The 20,495-nt window shown below is 41.6% G+C and overlaps 1 protein-coding gene across 1 annotated transcript; it reads right to left on the bottom strand.

Annotated features, from left to right (window-relative positions):
- Positions 1 to 4,935: 4,935 nt before the first annotated feature.
- On the bottom strand, positions 4,936 to 19,396 carry nr1d2a (nuclear receptor subfamily 1, group D, member 2a). Its single transcript, XM_060900348.1, has 9 exons — positions 19,021 to 19,396; positions 14,025 to 14,246; positions 12,319 to 12,407; positions 12,055 to 12,199; positions 11,153 to 11,449; positions 9,271 to 9,470; positions 8,759 to 8,944; positions 8,457 to 8,667; positions 4,936 to 7,291 (listed from the first exon to the last, which is right to left on the bottom strand). The coding sequence occupies exons 1-9, from the start codon at positions 19,037 to 19,039 to the stop codon at positions 7,095 to 7,097; spliced, it is 1,566 nt and encodes a 521-aa protein (XP_060756331.1). The 5' UTR covers positions 19,040 to 19,396; the 3' UTR covers positions 4,936 to 7,094.
- Between the last annotated feature and the right edge of the window lie 1,099 nt (positions 19,397 to 20,495).

A 20,495-nucleotide genomic window follows, 5' to 3' on the forward strand; every position in this document is an offset into this window, starting at 1 on the left:
GCTGCACCAGTTGGGGTGACATCACTGTTGGGGTGTCAAAAAAAAGTAGGGCCCAATTACGCCATCAGTGGTCGCGGTGCACCACACATTCAGGAGAAAAATAATCCATTAGTGTTAACATAATTTTGACTAACCCTGTATTTGTTCTGCCCTCACATCCTGCACAACCTTCACCTGCATGCTGTCTGCACACAGCCCGCTCTCAACCACTTGTATCTCAAAGAAAGAGTTTATATAAACGTTAACTGGACCATATCTCTTTTATACTCAGGGTGATGGATGCGGGATTCTTTTCTTTAACTCGCTGCCTTGCAGTTCAGGTTTCGTTTCAGATCTCAGGTTGAGTTCTTGTATGCACTTTACCTTAAAAGCAATCAGAAGCAGTTTGGATATTCCTTAAAAATTCTACTTTTTTAAAAATCTCAAACAAATATATAACATTGGACTGATTTGACTTTTCTGTCCTAATTAGTGATTTGAAGTTCAATTAAAGGGCTGTTTGTTTTTCAGGCTGATCTTCCTCGTCTTTTTCTGTTAGCCAGAAAACAGGATGGCACAAAATCTTTCACTAATTTTTACTATAAAGTAGAGGTCTGCGCGGGTCGGATTTTTCAGTCCCGCTCCCGCCCGCGCCCGCATTATGCAGTCCCGCCCGCGCCCGCATTGTGCAGTCCCGCCCGCGCCCGCATTGTGCAGTCCCGCCCGCGCCCGCATTGTGCAGTCCCGCCCGCGCCTGCATTGTGCAGTCCCGCCCACGCCCGCATTGTGCAGTCCCACTCCCGCCCGCGCCCGCAAAGAATTATGATTTTCAGTCCCGCTCCCGCCCACAAATCCTGCATGATGCAGATGTTCGCGTTATTTCTCAGGAAAGTTCTTGTCTTGACACAGCGTGATGGTGCCCCACCCCCTACTTTGAGTGGATTTGAGCATAAATATCTACAGCTCACGTTTGTTATTGTTTACCTTGTTTCTGAATTCAGCATGTAGTATCTCTAATAATAATTAGTGCTGTCAAATGATTAAAATGTTTAATTGCAAATCACACATTTTTGTCACATGAGAAACCATTGTAATTCTCTGAGCAGTATAAAAAAGTGAATGGGCTTGCTTTATACTAATGTTGTTGTTTTTTGTTTTTGTTTTTATTGTAAAGCAGAGCTAGTAAAAGAAGTGAATTGCTTTACTGCTTGCGTTAGTCTACAACTTTAATCAGAGAGACATGTTACACAGTGACGGTAGGCTTGACTCAATGCTATCCCAGAAATCCTTCCTGTAATATGCAAATTTGGCCGCCTCTGATTGGACAGCCAAATTTGCATATTACAGGAAGGATTTCTGGGATAGCATTGAGTCAAGCATACCGTCACTGTGTAACCTGTCTGTCTGGTTAAAGTTGTAGACTAACGCAACAAGTAAATCACTTCACTCATGGTTCTCTTGCTAGTTGGGTGTGAACTGTGAGTCATTAGAGTGATCAAAGAATTTCCTGTTAGAATGATCAATGGCAAGTTTAAGATACCATTTCTCACTCAATCTGACTTTCTCTGCAAATTTAGATGTCTTAAAATGTTTTTATTAATGCCAAAAAAATATCCAGCATGAATTATATATGATAGACATGAATTAATAATTTATAAATTTAATTTCAAGCATGTTTTTAGTTAGTGGGACTGCAGCTTATCACCGCTCTCACCTGCGCCGCATATGTGTACTTCCGGTCCCGCCCGCAATGAGCTTTCAAAATTTGTCCCGCGCCGCACTGCTTTGCGGCGGGTCCCGCGGGACTCCCGCGGGAGTACAGGGCTCTATAAGGAATAACGCACACACTTTCGGGTGCACTATTGTAGAAAAAAAATCAACAACGGAGTTCCTGTTACTACCCCAAACAGTGGATTATCTTCCGAACCTGAAGTGTTTTATTCCTCTTTATTCCAACAGCACTTATATTAAAGAGTGACACATCCTACTTTTTATTAGTTTATAGTTACGTTTAACATTGTGGAACATCCGCAAAACTAGTTTTCACTTATATGATACAGCAGCTATTTAACAGTTATTCCATGAAATCGAGTCATATATGAGCTGATAGACGATGAGGCGCGTAGCACCGAGTCGACAAGCCATGTACGACGAGATTGAGTGGAATAACTGTTTTATTCTATCCACATTCACTGGATTTTGAGAAACGGAGCATTTTATTTTTATTTTCTGCAAATCCAATATATTGAAACTTTATACAAAACATCCAACGAAATCATTTCCGCTTAGAATGTAAACAAACCAGCGAAATGACAGAAGCAATTTGTGAAAAATGCGATAATTCTTGAAAAATAAAAAAAGATGCGTTCTTACCATCGAATACTTTTATTCCATATTTTGTTGCCTTTTTTTGGATTTTCTTCTTCTTCTTTATGGTTTTTTGGCGGTCAACAAACCAACTTAAGGAGTGTAGAACAGGAGATATTGGGGGAGAGGGACTTATTTTATTTAGCTATTTCTGTTTCTTTTAACTACTTGATAATTTCGGGGGTTTTCTTTTCAACTAGAGTTTTTATTTTGTCTTGTGTTGGTTCAGCAACACGCTCCGCCATTTTGTTTTTGTCTACTCACAGTATATGAGCTGATTGGCTACTAGGCTATCAGAGCATACGATTGCTCATATCCAGTGAATGTGGATAGAATAAAATCAGTTGTCCTCTCATTAACCTCTCTGTTTATCTTTCTCATAAATAACAACAAAAGAGTGCCCTGAGAGCACAATTTCCCCCGCCATAAACTCAGGTAAAATGCGAATGAATTGAACGAAATTGCAATATGCGTATTACCGACATATAACAAAGAATCTGTCAGGTTTTGTGAAATTGTTCCAAAAATTGTGAGAGGAGTTGATTTCAGAAAGTGAGTACCCTTCCTGGGACAGACAGACGGACATTGCCATGACATAATCCTCCTTCGGGCCTTTCAGCCAGCGGGGGAAAATAAAAATTGTGAGGGAAGTTGATTTCAGAAAGCAAGCACACCTTGATGAAATTGCCAAAGTACAAGTTTGTTAATAATCAAGGGCATAACTCTGGTCAAATTTGCCCAAATTAAACGAAATTTCAATATACGGTACATATAACTGTCATATAACACAGCCTTTTGCCAAGTTTGGTGAAATTCCTCCACAAATTGTAAGAGGAGTTGATTTCAGAAGAACGTACACCCTCATGAAACTGTCAAAGTACAAGTTATTTAATCAAGGGTCAAAACTCTGGTAAAATTTTCACAAAAGAACTTAAATCGCAATCTGCATATTACCGTCATATAACAAGGCCTTTTACCAAGCTTCGAGAAATTCGTCCAAAAATTGTGAGGAGTTAATGTCAGAAGGAAAGACTTCATGAAATTGTCAATGTATAAGGTTGTTAATCAAGGGCTGTAACTCTGGTAAAATGCGACCGAATTGAACAAAACATTATGCGTACTGGGGCGGCATGGTGGTGTAGTGGTTAGTGCTGTCGCCTCACAGCAAGAAGGTCTGGGTTCGAGCCCCGTGGCCGGCGAGGGCCTTTCTGTGCGGAGTTTGCATGTTCTCCCCGTGTCCACGTGGGTTTCCTCCGGGTGCTCCGGTTTCCCCCACAGTCCAAAGACATGCAGGTTAGGTTAACTGGTGACTCTAAATTGACCGTAGGTGTGAATGTGAGTGTGAATGGTTGTCTGTGTCTATGTGTCAGCCCTGTGATGACCTGGCGACTTGTCCAGGGTGTACCCCGCCTTTCGCCCGTAGTCAGCTGGGATAGGCTCCAGCTTGCCTGCGACCCTGTAGAAGGATAAAGCGGCTACAGATAATGAGATGAGATGAATTTATCAGGTCTCTGCTTTTTTTTTTGTGGGAGTGGAAATGCTTATAAATATTTAACAGGGGGCGGCACGGTGGTGCAGTGGTTAGCGCTGTCGCCTCACAGCAAGAAGGTCCGGGTTCGAGCCCCGTGGCCGGCGAGGGCCTTTCTGTGTGGAGTTTGCATGTTCTCCCCATGTCCGCGTGGGTTTCCTCCGGGTGCTCCGGTTTCCCCCACAGTCCAAAGACATGCAGGTTAGGTTAACTGGTGACTCTAAATTGACCGTAGGTGTGAATGGTTGTCTGTGTCTATGTGTCAGCCCTGTGATGACCTGGCGACTTGTCCAGGGTGTACCCCGCCTCTCGCCCGTAGTCAGCTGGGATAGGCTCCAGCTTGCCTGCGACCCTGTAGAACAGGATAAAGCGGCTAGAGATAATGAGATGAGATGAGATATTTAACAGGTTTTTCAACAATCTCTTGAGGAGATATTCCATGAAATAGTCGTGCATGAGCTGATAGCCGACAAGGCGCGTAGCACCGAGTTGGCGCTAAGCCATGTACAATGAGATTGAGTGGAATAACTGTTTTATTCTATCCACATTCACTGGATTTTGAGAAACGGAGCATTATTTTTTGCAAATTTATTCAAAACCGCTGACAAAATAACTTCTGCTTAAACAAACCAGTGAAATGACTTGCACAATTTATGAAAAATGCGTTAATAATTATTTGGGGGGAAAAAGTTCTTACCATCAAATACTTTTATTCCATATTTTGTGGCTTTTTTTTTGTGGTTTTGTTTTCAAGTAGTTTTTATTTCGTCCTTGGTTGGTTCAGCAACATGCACCGCCATTTTGTTTTTCTCTACTCATTGGAGATCAGCTCATATCCTAGTAATAAAGTAGCCAATCAGAGTACGTGATTGCTCATATACAGTGAAAGAATAATCAGTATTATTTATAACCCTTAGCGATGACTGACTCTGGCCAGGTCAGTGGATGTAAGATAGAGGAGTCACAGAGGTGTTAGTTTTTGATGAAATTATTCCACAAACATACACTAATAAAATACTGGAACAGGTTTTTCTTTGTTAATAGCAATGAAACACGGACAGTTTTATTATAGGTGACTAATAGATATTTATTTATATACTGTATATATATTTATATAGATAGATATCTTACACAACAGAGTACAATGTAGACATAAAGAATATAACTTTGCATTACATTACATATATAGAGCTTCGTTACCATGGTTTCATATGAAAAGTCCACACTGTTGAGCTGCATAGTGATGAGAAAAAGACGTGTGGGGTGAGTCCCGGAAATCGGATTTCCACTTAATCTGCTTCAGAGTCATCTGTAAAAGAACACACGCCCGTATATGTGTCGCATTAAGTCCAGAGGTCCTTTTGTTCTTGATATACATTCACGGTGGCAGAAAACATTTCTCCAGTGATGTTTCCGTGATGGAAGATGGACTCCAACGAGTCATACTGCCTTGGTGTCAGGATTATGCATAGACTAACATACAGAGCATTTACACACTGCCTGTGCTTCAGTTCTCTTCGGCGTCACCGTGTGCAAAAGCAGCGAGTTCCCATTTCAAAAGCGGCGCCTGATGTGCAGCCTGGCTAAAGTTATACATTCATGAGTAAAATACAAAAGGCGTTTTACACACAGATGATGATGATGATGGAGCCCAAACAAAAACTAGTAAGTAGGACATTTCAAAACAGAACGTTTTGGACAGGATACCACATTAAACTATCCGAATACACATAAATCATGCATTAGCACCTATTGCACGTTTCAGAAACTTTGATACAATTCCATCCTTTTGTCAAGTGTGCAAAGAATAGTGCAGAGAAGCAAGCGCAGGACCTGGACGGCCACGACTCGACATGCTCGGGAAGCTTACAGCAGTGATCTCCGTCTCTGCCTCACCTGTGCTGTCCATATCATCGATACCACAGTGTGCAATTCTGACTTTAGACTTGTTATATACTGTAGATATTCTATACATACACAAAAATACAGCATTCTGTTCCTTACAGAAGTCCAGAACTGAGATACCAGACCCCCCCGTCCTCGTTGTAAAGAATAAAACACTCAGGGACACATTATTGGGAAAAAAAATAAATTTAAAAAAAAAAAAAAAAAAGGTTTCCTGTTCCCATCCTAAAGTTGATTATTTTCCGATAACTGCACGCCCTGAAGTGTTTTACTCCTCTTCATCCTACAGCAATTTGCTAACGAATAGATAATGTCCAATTAACTTAAAGAACAACCCCCTTTATAGTTACATTTAATGCTGAAACAAGTTACTTCCTGTTATCAGGTGCATTATAGTAGCTATAAACGGCCATTCCCTCATCAGCCTCTCAAAGAAATGATAACATTAGAACAAACACATTAATATAAACCTGTCTCAATTGTTCCTTGATTCTATTCCATCTACATTCACTGGATATGAGCAATCGCACGCTCCGATTGGCGTGGGTATGAGCTGATATCCTACTACTTGGATATCACGAGTTGAGGAAAAACAAAATGATTGCTGAACCAACCAAGGATGAAATAAAATCTCTACTCGAAAACAAAATCCCCCCCCCAAAAAGGATTTGATGGTAAGAACGTAACTTTTTTTTTTTCAATAATTATTATTATTATAGCATTTTTCACAAATTGCTCCTGTCATTTCTCCAGTTTGTTTACATTCTAAGCGGAAATGATTTTGTCGGAAGTTTTGTATCAAGTTTTTATTTCTCGAATTTGGAAAAAAATAAAAATGCTCCGTTTCTAAAAAATGCAGTGAATGTGGATAGAATAAAACAGTTATTCCACTCAATCTTGTCATACATGGCTTGTAGAGAACTCAGTGCGACGCGCCTCATCAGCTATCAGCTTATGTACGACTCGATTTTGTGGAATAACTTAAGTATTGTTCTTAAGTATAACTTAAGCTGGGGGGTTAATTTGTAAAAAGTTTAAACTGACTGAATTAAAAAAAAAAAAATAATAATAATAATTTTAAACCCACCCCAATCTGGCAACCCAATTATCTTATACTTTGTGTTGAGCTAAGAGGACAGAAGGTGGGGGGAATAAAAATTAAAAATTTGACATCACTTCTCTGGACTTCTACAGTTCCTAAATCCCCTTGAAGTAATAATAATAATAATAATAATAATAATCTCTTGTTCGACACATTCAAGAGGGAAATGTACAGCCCGGTTTGGTCCGAAAGAGGACAGCAGATCCAGCAGTTTTAAGGGTGGACCTTGAAGGAGAGCAGCTCCTCCGAGTGCATGTTATTGAGGGAACGAAGCTCCGGCAGCTTCAGCAGCAGCTTGGTGAAGACGGCCGCCTCGTTCGAGTGGTTCTTCATGATCAGGTTCCTCAGGGCTCTGATCAGGTTCTCCTGCAGAGCCTCCACCGAGCTCATGTCCTCGATCCCGGTGCGGTCTGCAAACAAGCAATGTGATGTTAAACTTTATCAGAAGATAAATCAATAAATTAAAAAACACTGTCGATGTTTTTCAAAAACGTTGGTGGAAATGCTGAGTCTACCACCAAGAACTAGCCTAGTAAACTAGACCCACCCGCCTAGCGGCCAAAAATATTTTTGCCTGCGAGTGGGTCTAGCCTCACACCATATCAACAACACACCCCGGGCATCAAATCGTGTCCGCCAATCACAACGCAAGGTTTTTGTGTGGATTCTTTGGGCGGGCTTTTGCAGGAGTGACGACAAGGCTGCGCGACGCTGGAGAAAGCGCAACAGGAAAGATGGCTACGGCTAGTGAACAGCGCTTGTTTGACTCCGCTTTGGAATCAGTTTTAGAAGAATTAGACTTGGAGTTTTCGTTGAAACATGAGCAGGAAGAGGCTCTCCGCTCATTCCTTTTCAAGAAGGACGTTTTCGCTGTTTTGCCGACCGGCTACGGCAAAAGTCTGATCTACCAGCTGGCTCCGCTCGTAGCCAAAAGGATGGGGCTAGTTTGTGCAGTACGAAGAATTAATAAACAGCTTTGAAACATTACTTTTTGATTGTTTCTTATTTTCCCGTTATTTTAAATTTGAGGGAAATTATTTCACCAAACACCACTAAATAAAAACTCTCAAAAACAGTTTAAGCAAACCCTTGAAAAACACTTGGAAAAAAAAAAAAACGAGTGTATGTTAAGTATGTGGTACAGACTCCAAACTTGTGGTCATTATCTCCAAACTTCTTAATATCTAGAACCTGTTTATTAATTAATACGCATTTTGAAAAATTATTTATTTCAAGGTCTCCCCCACTGCTTTCTGTCGCTCTGACTACGTCACAGTCACTGTTGCGCTGATTGGTCAGAGCGTTGGCCTATACGCACAGAGACAGTTTGAAAGACAGCGGGTTGTTCCTCCCACACCCTTCGGAAATGTCTACGACCGAGGCCAGACTAAATATTCACATTTAGTCTGGCTTGCCAGGCGAACCAAGAACGTTTTTTTTTTTTAAGTTCTAACTTTTGTCAAACTCCTCATCTTAAGAGTCCATCATATTTATGTTGGTGTATATAGGAGTGTAAACCATTAAATAAGTTCCAAATTAAAACCTTCCCTAAAGGAGGATTTCTTTTAGCCGTACCAGCAGAGACGAGCACGAGTGCGGTGAAGAGGCTGATCTCCTCAGGGCTGAGCTGCAGCGCCATGAGCTTCTCACTGAAGTCAAACATGGACGAGAGCAGTTCTCCGGCACCCATGGAGCGCAGAGCCTCTATGCTGTAGCTCCGCCCACTCAGGAAGCTCACCGTACGCTGCTTGACGTCGAACAGCGAAGAGAAGCGCACCATCAGCACCTGTCAGCACACCATCAGAGCAAAGTTACAGTAACGAAACTGTAAAAAGTGACCTGTGCTGGTAAAGACGGTACAAGTGTATGCTCTGTACCTCGAACGTTCCAGCCTTGAGCAGGCTGACCTGGTCGTGCTGCGAGAGCTCGCGAAAGCCAGGAATCTGCCTGGCAAACTCCACCACCTCTCGCACAGCAGGCGTGAAGCTCATGGAGAACTCCTCCCATATCTCATGGCTGGACTTCGACGGGTCCACGATGGGTGAAGTGTTCATCGGACACACCTGTAGGACACGCGACTGTTTTCAGTGTCTGAACAGGAAGCCATCCATATCCAACATCTACATCATAGTAGTAGTGATAGTAGGTGGGATTTTTATAAAAGACTTTGTCTATTTAGCTACTAAGTGACCAAACTAACGCGCAGCATGGTGCTACCACCACCATGCTTTAATACAAAATGCCAAAAGTTCAAAAGGGGTGAATAATCAGACAAGGCAGTGCATCTATACACCCACATATCCATCCACTTTGCTCATCTATGTAGCTACAAACTTCTGTCTACTGACATATTAAATCTTGGCATCAAAACAGGAAGTCTGACACTCACCAGGTGCCTTCGGTTGGCTGATGTTCCAGCGAGTTCGTTCAGATTGGGTCTGCTGTAGTGACAGTACGAGGCGTTATCAGGCTGAGCGCTGCTGTGGTACCGGATAGTGATTTGCTGCCGACTTTCACATGGAGAGCTGGGGATGTTTGTCATGTTACTGTTGCTCAGTCGTTCTGAGAGGCCCAGTGAAAGAGCGCCCCCTGTTGGAGGAAAGATAAACACCAAATTCACAGATGATTCAGAGAATCATCTTACGGTCTTGAATTCTAGACAGTAAGAAGTGCTTAGAGAAACAATCTACTGCGTTACTTATAAAGTTATCCTTCTTCATATCCACATTCACTGGATATGAGCAATCACATGCTCCGATTGGCTCCTCTACTACTAGGATATCAGCTCATATACCGTGAGTAGAGAAAAACAAAATGGTGGAGCACATCAAGTCAGATATATCACTTTGTTATCAAGCATTTAAAAGAAACAGAAACAGCTAAAAGAATAATCCCCCCCAATATCTCCTGTTCCACACTCCAGCCCAGTCAGTGATGGGACTGCACCTTTAAAGGACCAGTCCACTGTATTTCCATAATGAAATATGCTCTTATCTGAATTGAGACGAGCTGCTCCGTACCTCTCCGAGCTTTGCGCGACCTCCCAGTCAGTCAGACGCAGTCAGACGCGCTGTCACTCCTGTTAGCAATGTAGCTAGGCTCAGCATGGCCAACGGTATTTTTTGGGGCTGTAGTTAGATGCGACCAAACTCTTCCGCGTTTTTCCTGTTTACATAGGTTTATATGACCAGTGACATGAAACAAGTTCAGTTACACAAATTGAAACGTAGCGATTTTCTATGCTATGGAAAGTCCGCACTATAATGACAGGCGTACTAACACCTTCTGCGCGCTTCGGCAGCGCATTGATACGGAGCTCAGATATCAATGCACTGTCGAAGCGCGCAGAAGGTGTTAGTACGCCTGTCATTATAGTGCGGACTTTCCACAGCATAGAAAATCGCTACGTTTCAATTTGTGTAACTGAACTTGTTTCATGTCACTGGTCATATAAACCTATGTAAACAGGAAAAACGCGGAAGAGTTTGGTCGCATCTAACTACAGCCCCAAAAAATACCGTTGGCCATGCTGAGCCTAGCTACATTGCTAACAGGAGTGACAGCGCGTCTGACTGACTGGGAGGTCGCGCAAAGCTCGGAGAGGTACGGAGCAGCTCGTCTCAATTCAGATAAGAGCATATTTCATTATGGAAGTACGGTGGACTGTTCCTTTAAGGTAGTTTGCCGACCGACAAAAATCCCTAAAGAAGAAGAAAATGGTGGCGTGTGTTGCTGAACCAACCGAGAACAAAATAAAAAGTCGACAAAAAAAGGCAACAAAATATGCAATGAAAGTATTTGATGGTAAGAACTTTTTTTTTCAAGAATTAATCGCGTTTTTCACAAATTGCTCGTGTCATTTCGCCAGTTTGTTTACATTCTAAGCGAAAATTATTTTACTGGACGTTCTGTATAAAGTTTTTATTTATTGAATTTGCAAAAAATAAAAATGCTCCGTTTCTCAAAAAAAAAAAAAAATCCAGTGAATGTGGAGAGAATAAAACAGTTATTCCACTCAATCTCGTCGTACATGGCTTATAACTGACTCAGGGCTATACGCCTCGTCGGCTATCAGCTCATGTACGACTCGATTTCATGAATAACCGTTAAATATATCCGTCAATGTCCAACATTTATTTAGCATCTTTCTGAACTTTAGTTTTCACAACTATGGGACACGATGGAACATTAGATTAACGTACCAGGCCAACATGGCGTTAACGGATAGAGGACAAAAACAAAACATTAATTAACCCCCTGATTTATCACACCTGATTGTGCGAGATGAAATCCGTCAGGCCGAGGTGCTGAATCCTCCTCGCCGCTGTCTGAGGAACAGGACGAGGTCAAGCTCATAGTGTCCATGGGCACTAACGACTCAGAGTCCTGAGAGCACTGCGGTGAGGACGGAGGCGAGAGAGAGGAAGAGGATGACAACGGAGAGCAGGCGCTGGAGTCTCGGAGCACTTGGTGCAGCTGGGCACCGGTCATTACGCTGTTCATGGCGTTCTGCATCTCCAGGAGCATGCGCTGCTTCTCGCGCTTCGGGATGCGTCCAAATCGTACGGCTGTCGGAGAGAAATCAATCGGGTTACATTAAACTTACTAGCATGACAGAAAATTCATGTTAGACGTGCGTGGCATATCTTAACTGTTGTCTCGGTTCATGACAATTACGTAACCAGCCAGAGAGAGAGAGAGAGAGAGAGAGCACGCACACACACACACGAGAGAGAGCTAACAATACTTTAAATGGTAAAAGAAACCGAGTGACATTACAATTAAGGAATGCTATAGTTACGTAAAAACTACATAATGAAACAATTACACTTGGTTACATAATTTACTAACGTTATATTATCGCAGTGATTGCAGAGTACAAGTTATTACAGTGTGATAAATAACTGGGTGGGTCCATCAGAGCTGATTTGAATATTTTTGATTAAAAACGTCCTAATTTACAGGCTATTTATCCCTTAATTTACAGCCCATCAATTTTACCATCGAATTTATTCCTTCAATTTGTCACCCGTCTTTCACCAAACACACTCTACATTTCATTTAAATGCTAACCCACTCCTCTATTTGCTATACATTACCCTGAGTGTGTTTAATGAACAGTAAATTTCTTTCACCCCACGCCCATGGAGAAGCGCCGAAGAAAAGAGCTCACCATCCCGTGACATCCCGACTGCGAGGCACTTCTTGAATCGGCACTGCTGGCAGCGGTTTCGGTTTATACGCATGATGGTGCAGTTCTCAGACTTCATGCACTTCTTATACTGGATATTCTGCTGAATGCTCCTCCGGAAAAAGCCCTGAAAAAGGTTTAAAGATACGACATTTAAAGATACGACAAATTAGCAAATTAATAAAACTGGTTGGTTTTACTGAGCAAAAAACAAGTAAATGAATTAAAGTGAGTTTTTTTTTTTACCTTGCAACCTTCACAAGCATGAACGCCGTAATGAAATCCTGAAGCCACGTCGCCACACACTTTACACAGCAGCACCATGCCGTTCAGCTCTATAAACACAAATATGTGGTGTAAACACGGACACTGGATATATTTGTGTCAATTCTGAACAAAGAGGGAATACGATAAAGGATGGACACCATCTGTGTGGTTGAGAGTCTGTCAGTCACAATGGCGTAGGAGGAGGAGGCGTGGCCTCTGCATTCATCAGTCGGAATGGCGGCCTCTGCGCTCGTCAGTCACGACGGATGCGGAGGAGGCGCGGCCTCTGCGCTCGTCAGTCACGACGGATGCGGAGGAGGCGCGGCCTCTGCGCTCGTCAGTCACGACGGATGCGGAGGAGGCGCGGCCTCTGCGCTCGTCAGTCACGACGGATGCGGAGGAGGCGCGGCCTCTGCGCTCGTCAGTCACGACGGATGCGGAGGAGGCGCGGCCTCTGCGCTCGTCAGTCACGACGGATGCGGAGGAGGCGCGGCCTCTGCGCTCGTCAGTCACGACGGATGCGGAGGAGGCGCGGCCTCTGCGCTCGTCAGTCACGACGGATGCGGAGGAGGCGCGGCCTCTGCGCTCGTCAGTCACGACGGATGCGGAGGAGGCGCGGCCTCTGCGCTCGTCAGTCACGACGGATGCGGAGGAGGCGCGGCCTCTGCGCTCGTCAGTCACGACGGATGCGGAGGAGGCGCGGCCTCTGCGCTCGTCAGTCACGACGGATGCGGAGGAGGCGCGGCCTCTGCGCTCGTCAGTCACGACGGATGCGGAGGAGGCGCGGCCTCTGCGCTCGTCAGTCACGACGGATGCGGAGGAGGCGCGGCCTCTGCGCTCGTCAGTCACGACGGATGCGGAGGAGGCGCGGCCTCTGCGCTCGTCAGTCACGACGGATGCGGAGGAGGCGCGGCCTCTGCGCTCGTCAGTCACGACGGATGCGGAGGAGGCGCGGCCTCTGCGCTCGTCAGTCACGACGGATGCGGAGGAGGCGCGGCCTCTGCGCTCGTCAGTCACGACGGATGCGGAGGAGGCGCGGCCTCTGCGCTCGTCAGTCACGACGGATGCGGAGGAGGCGCGGCCTCTGCGCTCGTCAGTCACGACGGATGCGGAGGAGGCGAGGCCTTTGCGCTCGTCAGTCACGACGGATGCGGAGGAGGCGCGGCCTTTGCGTTTGCCAGTCACGGCGGAGGAGGAGGCGCGGCCTTTGCGTTTGTCAGTCACGGCGGAGGAGGAGGCGTGTCCTTTGCGTTTGTCAGTCACGGTGGAGGAGGAGGCGTGTCCTTTGCGTTTGTCAGTCACAGTGGAGGAGGCGTGTCCTTTGCGTTTGTCAGTCACAGTGGAGGAGGCGTGTCCTTTGCGTTTGTCAGTCACAGTGGAGGAGGCGTGTCCTTTCCACTTGTCAGTCACAGTGGAGGAGGCGTGTCCTTTCCACTTGTCAGTCACAGTGGAGGAGGCGTGTCCTTTCCACTTGTCAGTCACAGTGGAGGAGGCGTGTCCTTTCCACTGGACACTTCTAGTGTAAACTGTCAATCATTATCACAGGCTCCAGTGTTAAACGGCACCATGCATCCGAAATAACGCATTAATACATTTTATTCCGTTTGCAGCAGTGCAAGTTTCCCAAATGTGCGGCGCAGACCGACTATAACAAGCTTTTTTTGTACGGGGAAGTCCAGACTTACTTGTGATGCTGCTTTTGGTTGCACTCTTCTCCGATGCAGGCATACGAGAGTTGGCAGGTTTCGGGATGCTCAGAGGCCTGGCACTGGGCATTTCCATCTTCAGGCTCTGTGCTGTTGAAGGGGGCAGGGATGAGGCCTGTGAGTGGACGATGGAGCTGTCACTCAAGCAGGATTTGGGGCTGGAGGTAGAGCCGGAAGAGCAGATGTACGCAATCACTCCAGCTGGCAAAAGAGGAAGAACAGAAGACAGTTATTTATTTATTAGCAGGGCTGGAATGTATACGGTTCTGTACCCAGTCCTATTACAAGCAAACTGAACAAAACTGCACACAAGACCTTTTTAACAGTAAACTCTATGAATTTGCAAGTTCTGCAACATTCCGTTTCCTGTTTGGGGTAGAAAAAGGTCACACGTATGGGCAGATTGCAGCCATGGTGGTGCTTTAAGCCCAGGAGTTATAATTAATTTAAAATTTACATCTGGGGGTTAAAGGCGCAATAGGGGCTCTGCAGCTGGTTTATCATGCAACCCCGCCCCAATTAAGAGGATGACGATAAGGTTACAGCATGAGCATAAATAACAGCAATTCCATACAAAGGTCAGCTTTAAACCCCTTGACTTCACAAGACCTACAGCAACACACACACACACACACACACACACACATTCCTCACTCCCTAAATTATACAGCTTTTCTATGGGTTTCACTGCAGTTACTGAATAATTCATAGACATTACTGAATAATGTGCTTTAGGGGTGAACATGGAGAAATAAAGCTGTGAGAAAGGGAGGAAAAAAAAACAAAAAAACCCTACTGGACTGCAGATGAAGTCTGTACGCGAGTTTGTTCTTCATTGCAAGTTTAGTAGGTTCTTGCAACGTTTAATCAATCAGTCTGTAAAAGATCTTTTAAGACACGACATATTCACAATGCTTCTCATTTTACATCATAAATTTTGGGGAATACATGAAAACATAAAAATTTGAACTGGCTTATATGGATTTTATATTTTACTAGAGGGGCGGCTACAATTATCGACACCTTAACAACCTTTTAGCCGTCGCAAAAGTAGAAAAGACTTTCAGTATGTAAACTGTGCATGAATAATTACTCAAACTTCCACTGGAAAAAAAAAAATGGAGTTGATTCCCGATTACTTAGCGTATCAGATCACGTGACACCGTTCCACAATTATTGACATCCAGATGATTGTTAAAAAACAAAACAATAATCGCTATGTGGTATTAATTTAACAAAACAGTTTTATTTAAAAAAAATTTTAAATATACTTTAGGGTGCATCAGTTGCCCTCACTTTCATAAAATCTGATGCATTTTTGTTTGGGTGTTCCTTTTCACCAGTAGAGGGATTTCACTGACGTCACCCGAAACCGGAAGTAAACAGACCCTGCGCCATTTTGGAAGACCAACAAACTCGTGATTAGGGGGAAATAACGGCAGCGGTATGTGAGCCCACGAGAATAAAGTGGAGTGGCAAACGACTTAAACAAACAAATCTGAGCTGTTTTATTTATGATTTATTGGCCCAACAGTAGACTTGAAAGAAACCTGTGGATGTAATGGATAAGTCTGTGCATGATCTGTGGACACTGAGGTAAGCAAATGCAAGAAATTCAGATTTAAAACATGCTAAATTGGCCCCAAGTTGATAACTGTATGAGGAGCAAGCCTCCCAGACTTCTACAATATAATAATAATAATAATAATAATTTAGGATGGTTTGGCGCTTGCTCTCCCTCCTATTATATAAATAAAGCATAGTTGTTGTGTAGGCATATATCATAAATACATATGTATAATTTGGATAAATTAACCTAAATTATGGATACCTTAATAGTAACAAAAAGTATTAATTTTTCAACTGAAAAGATATATTATTAAAAGATAAATATCAACAAGATTACCTTGGCCATAACTATGTGTAGGTTATTCTTAATAACAGCTGTAATATCACGAACCAAGCCACTAACAACATAATTGTAAGCCTGTAGCCCTTTGTAGGCCTTCAAGTCATCAGCAGTGTAGGCACTGGGTGTAAACAACAAATAGTTTACAATGTCTGGGTAGCAAACAGATGGCAGAATTGGTGTCAGGTCCTCCTTATGTTTTCATTCTCCCTTGCCGCGAGTCTTATCATATGGGTCAAACCCATCAATCACAGCCAGTTTCTCCACATACCGTGCCCTTTCTGCAGCTGGTAATGTACTCACATAACCCGAATTATCAGCCATCGTGTCACTTTACTCTCGCTCGTACTTTGTTTTATATTGTGAGTGCATGTACTTGGTCTTCCAATATGGCGCCTAACAAAATCTCGCGGCACAGTGACGTCATGCGGTAGCCCTCTATAAAGACATCTTGTAAAATTTTTTGACCATATTCAAAAGTCTAATGGTGGCACCATGAGGTTCAATTTTTGCCAAAAAACGCTTATTTTATGTTTTCGCGTAAGGTTTGAATCACAATGTTGGACTCCATTTATTGATTTCTTGTGACCCAGAGATCATGTTAAGAACCTTTGCAAGGGATTGAGAAGCATTAAGGTGATTCATAATAAATTTGTATTGTTTAAAAGTAGTTGAACAACGATTCAATGAACAGCTAAAACTCAAACTGTGCTTGATAATATATTTAGAATATGTACTAAAAATGTGTATCGAAGATATTTGGTATACTCTATAAGGTGCCATAATGTTTCATGAAAAGTGATCGAAATTGTGTCATAAAATAGCAGCTTTTTCCATAACTTTGAGCTCCTGGTACCACCATTAAACTTTTGAATTTTGTCAAAATATTTCACCCAGTGTGTTTTCTTACCAAAAGGAACATAAAAACAAAAATGCATCATGATCGGAGGAACGTTTCATTTTTAGGGGGCAACTGATGCACCCTAATAGACTTACATTTAGTACGAAACATCTTTTATATAAATATGTGGATGTCGGTGCTTATGTAAATGAGGAAGTAATTCTAATGTTTGTAAACAAATGAACTGATAATGTTTAACCTGCATCAGAAAATATTTTTGTTCCACTTGCTAAGTATTTGAAAATACTTAATCGGAAGATAAATCGTAGATCACATTTTGGTAATCACTTCTTGTTGTTTGTGTTCATTTCTAATTTTGTAGTTTACCAATAATTCAAACAATGCTCCAATTTGTTACAATTAGATTCAGATTGGTGAAGCTTCAATAAATTTTCAAAACAAAAAAAATTTGAGATTTTAAATTTACATCTAAAAATATAAAATGTCTACTGATATTGTAATATATGTGGTAGATATTTACAACAAACTATAAAAAAAATTCTCTAAATGGAATAGAAAAATCTGAATATTTCAAGCATGTAATTTTTTTTTTAATGCTAAGAATTTAATTCTGGTCCAATTCTATTTACTGCAATCGGATGCCAAATACTCTATAAACATTTCATTCTGTTATGGATCAGAAAAAAAAATATTATAAAAATCACAGCACTTTTATTTATTTATTTTTTAAAGTATTTAATCTGCTTCAACAATGTTACACAAAGATCGATCCATAACGGTTGTAAATGTCACTTAATTCCACAGGGTGTCGATAATGGTGGACACCGGTGAAAGTGATCACTATTATCGACACCTCACGTGATTCTCAAACGCATGTTTAGATACAAAATAGCGACTGTCAAATGAAAGACTAAGAAACAAAGTAGGTTTCGACAAACAGATCATGAAATATCGGTGAATTTGAGGAGTAAAAACATGTCCATGAGCTTTCCACTATGCTTACCTGCGATAATAACGTCCGGGTTTTCCGAAAAATTGCTGATCGTGCTAAAAAAAAAAAAAAAATCCATCTCAGGTAACGAGCTGTGTCATCAGATGACAGGATCAAAGGGCGAGGCAGGTCTTCCTGTTGATTAATTAACTAATAATAACTGTTGTAACTGAAACTCACCTTTGTAAAATTGTTTTTATTGGTAAATCTGAAAAGGTGTCGATAATTATGGACTGTCGATAATTGTAGCCGCCGCTCTATGTATATGTATGATTTAATTTTTCATTTCCTAATCAGTAGTTTGTATATTTGTGTATATTTTTATAGTTATACTGACTTAGGAGCATACTTATTAAAGATGGAGGCGGAGCTTTATGAACATGGGTGGGCTTCAAATATGATTTATCTTACCTAAAGCACTTTTAAGGCTCTATTTTTAAATTAACAAATATACTTGTGTGTAATTCAATAACACAATAAATAAGTGTACAGTAGGTCTGTGCAGGAAATTGTCACATGCAGACTTTCATATTTGCAATAAATATATAATAAGAACTGATATATATTATCTTTAAAGACAAATATAAAATATCTATAAATATATCAACTGCAAAAGATAAGAGCAGGTTACCTAATCCTGCGTGACTGAGGATTCCCAGCGTATTCGCCAGGGCCGTATCCCAAACCCGATCCAAGTGGCTACCCCTATCCCTAAATAGGGTGCACAGCCCACTTAATACGTCAACAATTCAGCGTCACGGTATCAAATATCATTTCACAGCAGCACGCAGTTTCTATTTTAACCTCGCAGTTTGGATACACTCGTTATTTTATACTCGAGAGAGTGCGCCTACATAGGGAGCTTGGATTTATTTGAACTCGGGCCTGAAAAAAGAAGTAATCTAGGTCACTGCACCTGGCTCACATGCTGCTGCGGAGACACTCCGCTTCGAATTATGCAATGAGCTACGTCACAGAGGCTCTCGACCAATCAGAAAGCAGAGAACACCGGCTCGTGTACACAGAGGCACATGGGCAGGCGGGGCAAGCCATGTGAGCACGAGGAAGGAGAGTACAAACACACAAACATGGTAGCGCTGTGCACACGCACCAAATAAACAGACTAATAATACAAATTATACAAATTCAGCATCCATTTTGGCGTTTTATCCATTTTATACTAGCTACGATATTATTAAAGCCCCTTCCTTACCTGGTTTTGTTGATCCCATTTTCCTCAAGTCCAAACCCAAACTGTTTAAAGTGCTAATGTTGTATTATTAGCTAGCTAACCAGCTAAATAACGTCAAAAAAAAAAAAAAACAGTCCTCAGACTTGTAGCAGTGAACGCAGACAGCTCATGTCGCTCCAAAGATATCCGGGAATCTCCTCAGGAACCTCCCTTCTACACAAAGATATTGTTTCCTGGAAACAATGAAAAGGAAAAAGAACACACAGCCCGTCTGTCATATGAGAGGAGCAGTGAGAGCGGAGCGAGCAGCTGGAAGTCCAGGAGATCACCGAGCGGATGCTCTGCTGCTAGGAACTGAATGTTCTGAGGTTTGTTGCTATGGGCCATTTCCCCGCCCCCACGCCAACGCCAACCGCGCGCGCGCTACTCACTTTAACCCAGTGACACAGTTTCCACAGAGCAAGGGGCGGGGCCGCAGCGCTCACACCGCTGACGTCACAGCTGGCGCGAGGTCGTCACGTGTGAGGAGAGAAACTTCAGCTGAGATGTCAGAGCTGTCAGGCAGTGGACAGTCAAGTGTGCTAAAGGTGCAATATTTTTCTGATATGTTTATATATTTTATGTTTATATGTTGTGATATGCTTATGTTTGTGATATGTTTATGTATTTTTGTGATATGTTTATTTTTGTGTTTGTTTGTGATACATGTTTATGTATTTTATGTTTGTGATATGTTTTGTATTTTGTTTTTGTTTGTGATGTTTATGTATTTTTGTGATATATGTTTATTTTTGTGTTTTATTTTTGTGATGTTTTTGTATTTTGTTTGTGTTTGTCTGTGATATATGTTTATGTATTTTGTTTATGTTTGTGATTTTTATTTTTGTTTTATTTTTGTGATATGTTTATGCATTTTATGTTTATATGTTGAGATATTTTTGTGATATGTTTATTTTTGTGTTTGTTTGTGATATGTTCATGTATTTTGTTTATGATATGTTTTTGTATTTTGTGATATATGTTTTGTATTTTGTTTGTTTGTGATTTTTATTTTTGTGTTTTATTTTTGTGATATGTTTATGCATTTTATGTTTATATGTTGTGATATGTTTATGTATTTTTGTGATGTTTATTTTTGTGTTTGTTTGTGATATGTTCATGTATTTTGTTTATGATATGTTTTTGTATTTTCTGATATATGTTTTGTATTTTGTTGATGTTTGTGATATATGTTTATGTATTGTTTGTTTGTGATTTTTATTTTTGTGATATGTTTATGTATTTTATGTTTATATGTTGATATGTTTATGTATTTTTGTGATATGTTTATTTCTGTTTGTTTGTGATATATGCTTATGTATTTTGTTTGTTTGTGATATGTTTTTGTATTTTTGTGATGTTTTGTATTTTGTTTGTTTGTTTGTGATATGTTTTTGTATTTTTGTGATATATGTTTATTTTTATGTTTTATTTTTGTGATGTTTTTGTATTTTGTT

This window comes from Neoarius graeffei, chromosome 19, assembly GCF_027579695.1.
Source record: "Neoarius graeffei isolate fNeoGra1 chromosome 19, fNeoGra1.pri, whole genome shotgun sequence".
Classification (NCBI taxonomy): domain Eukaryota; kingdom Metazoa; phylum Chordata; class Actinopteri; order Siluriformes; family Ariidae; genus Neoarius; species Neoarius graeffei.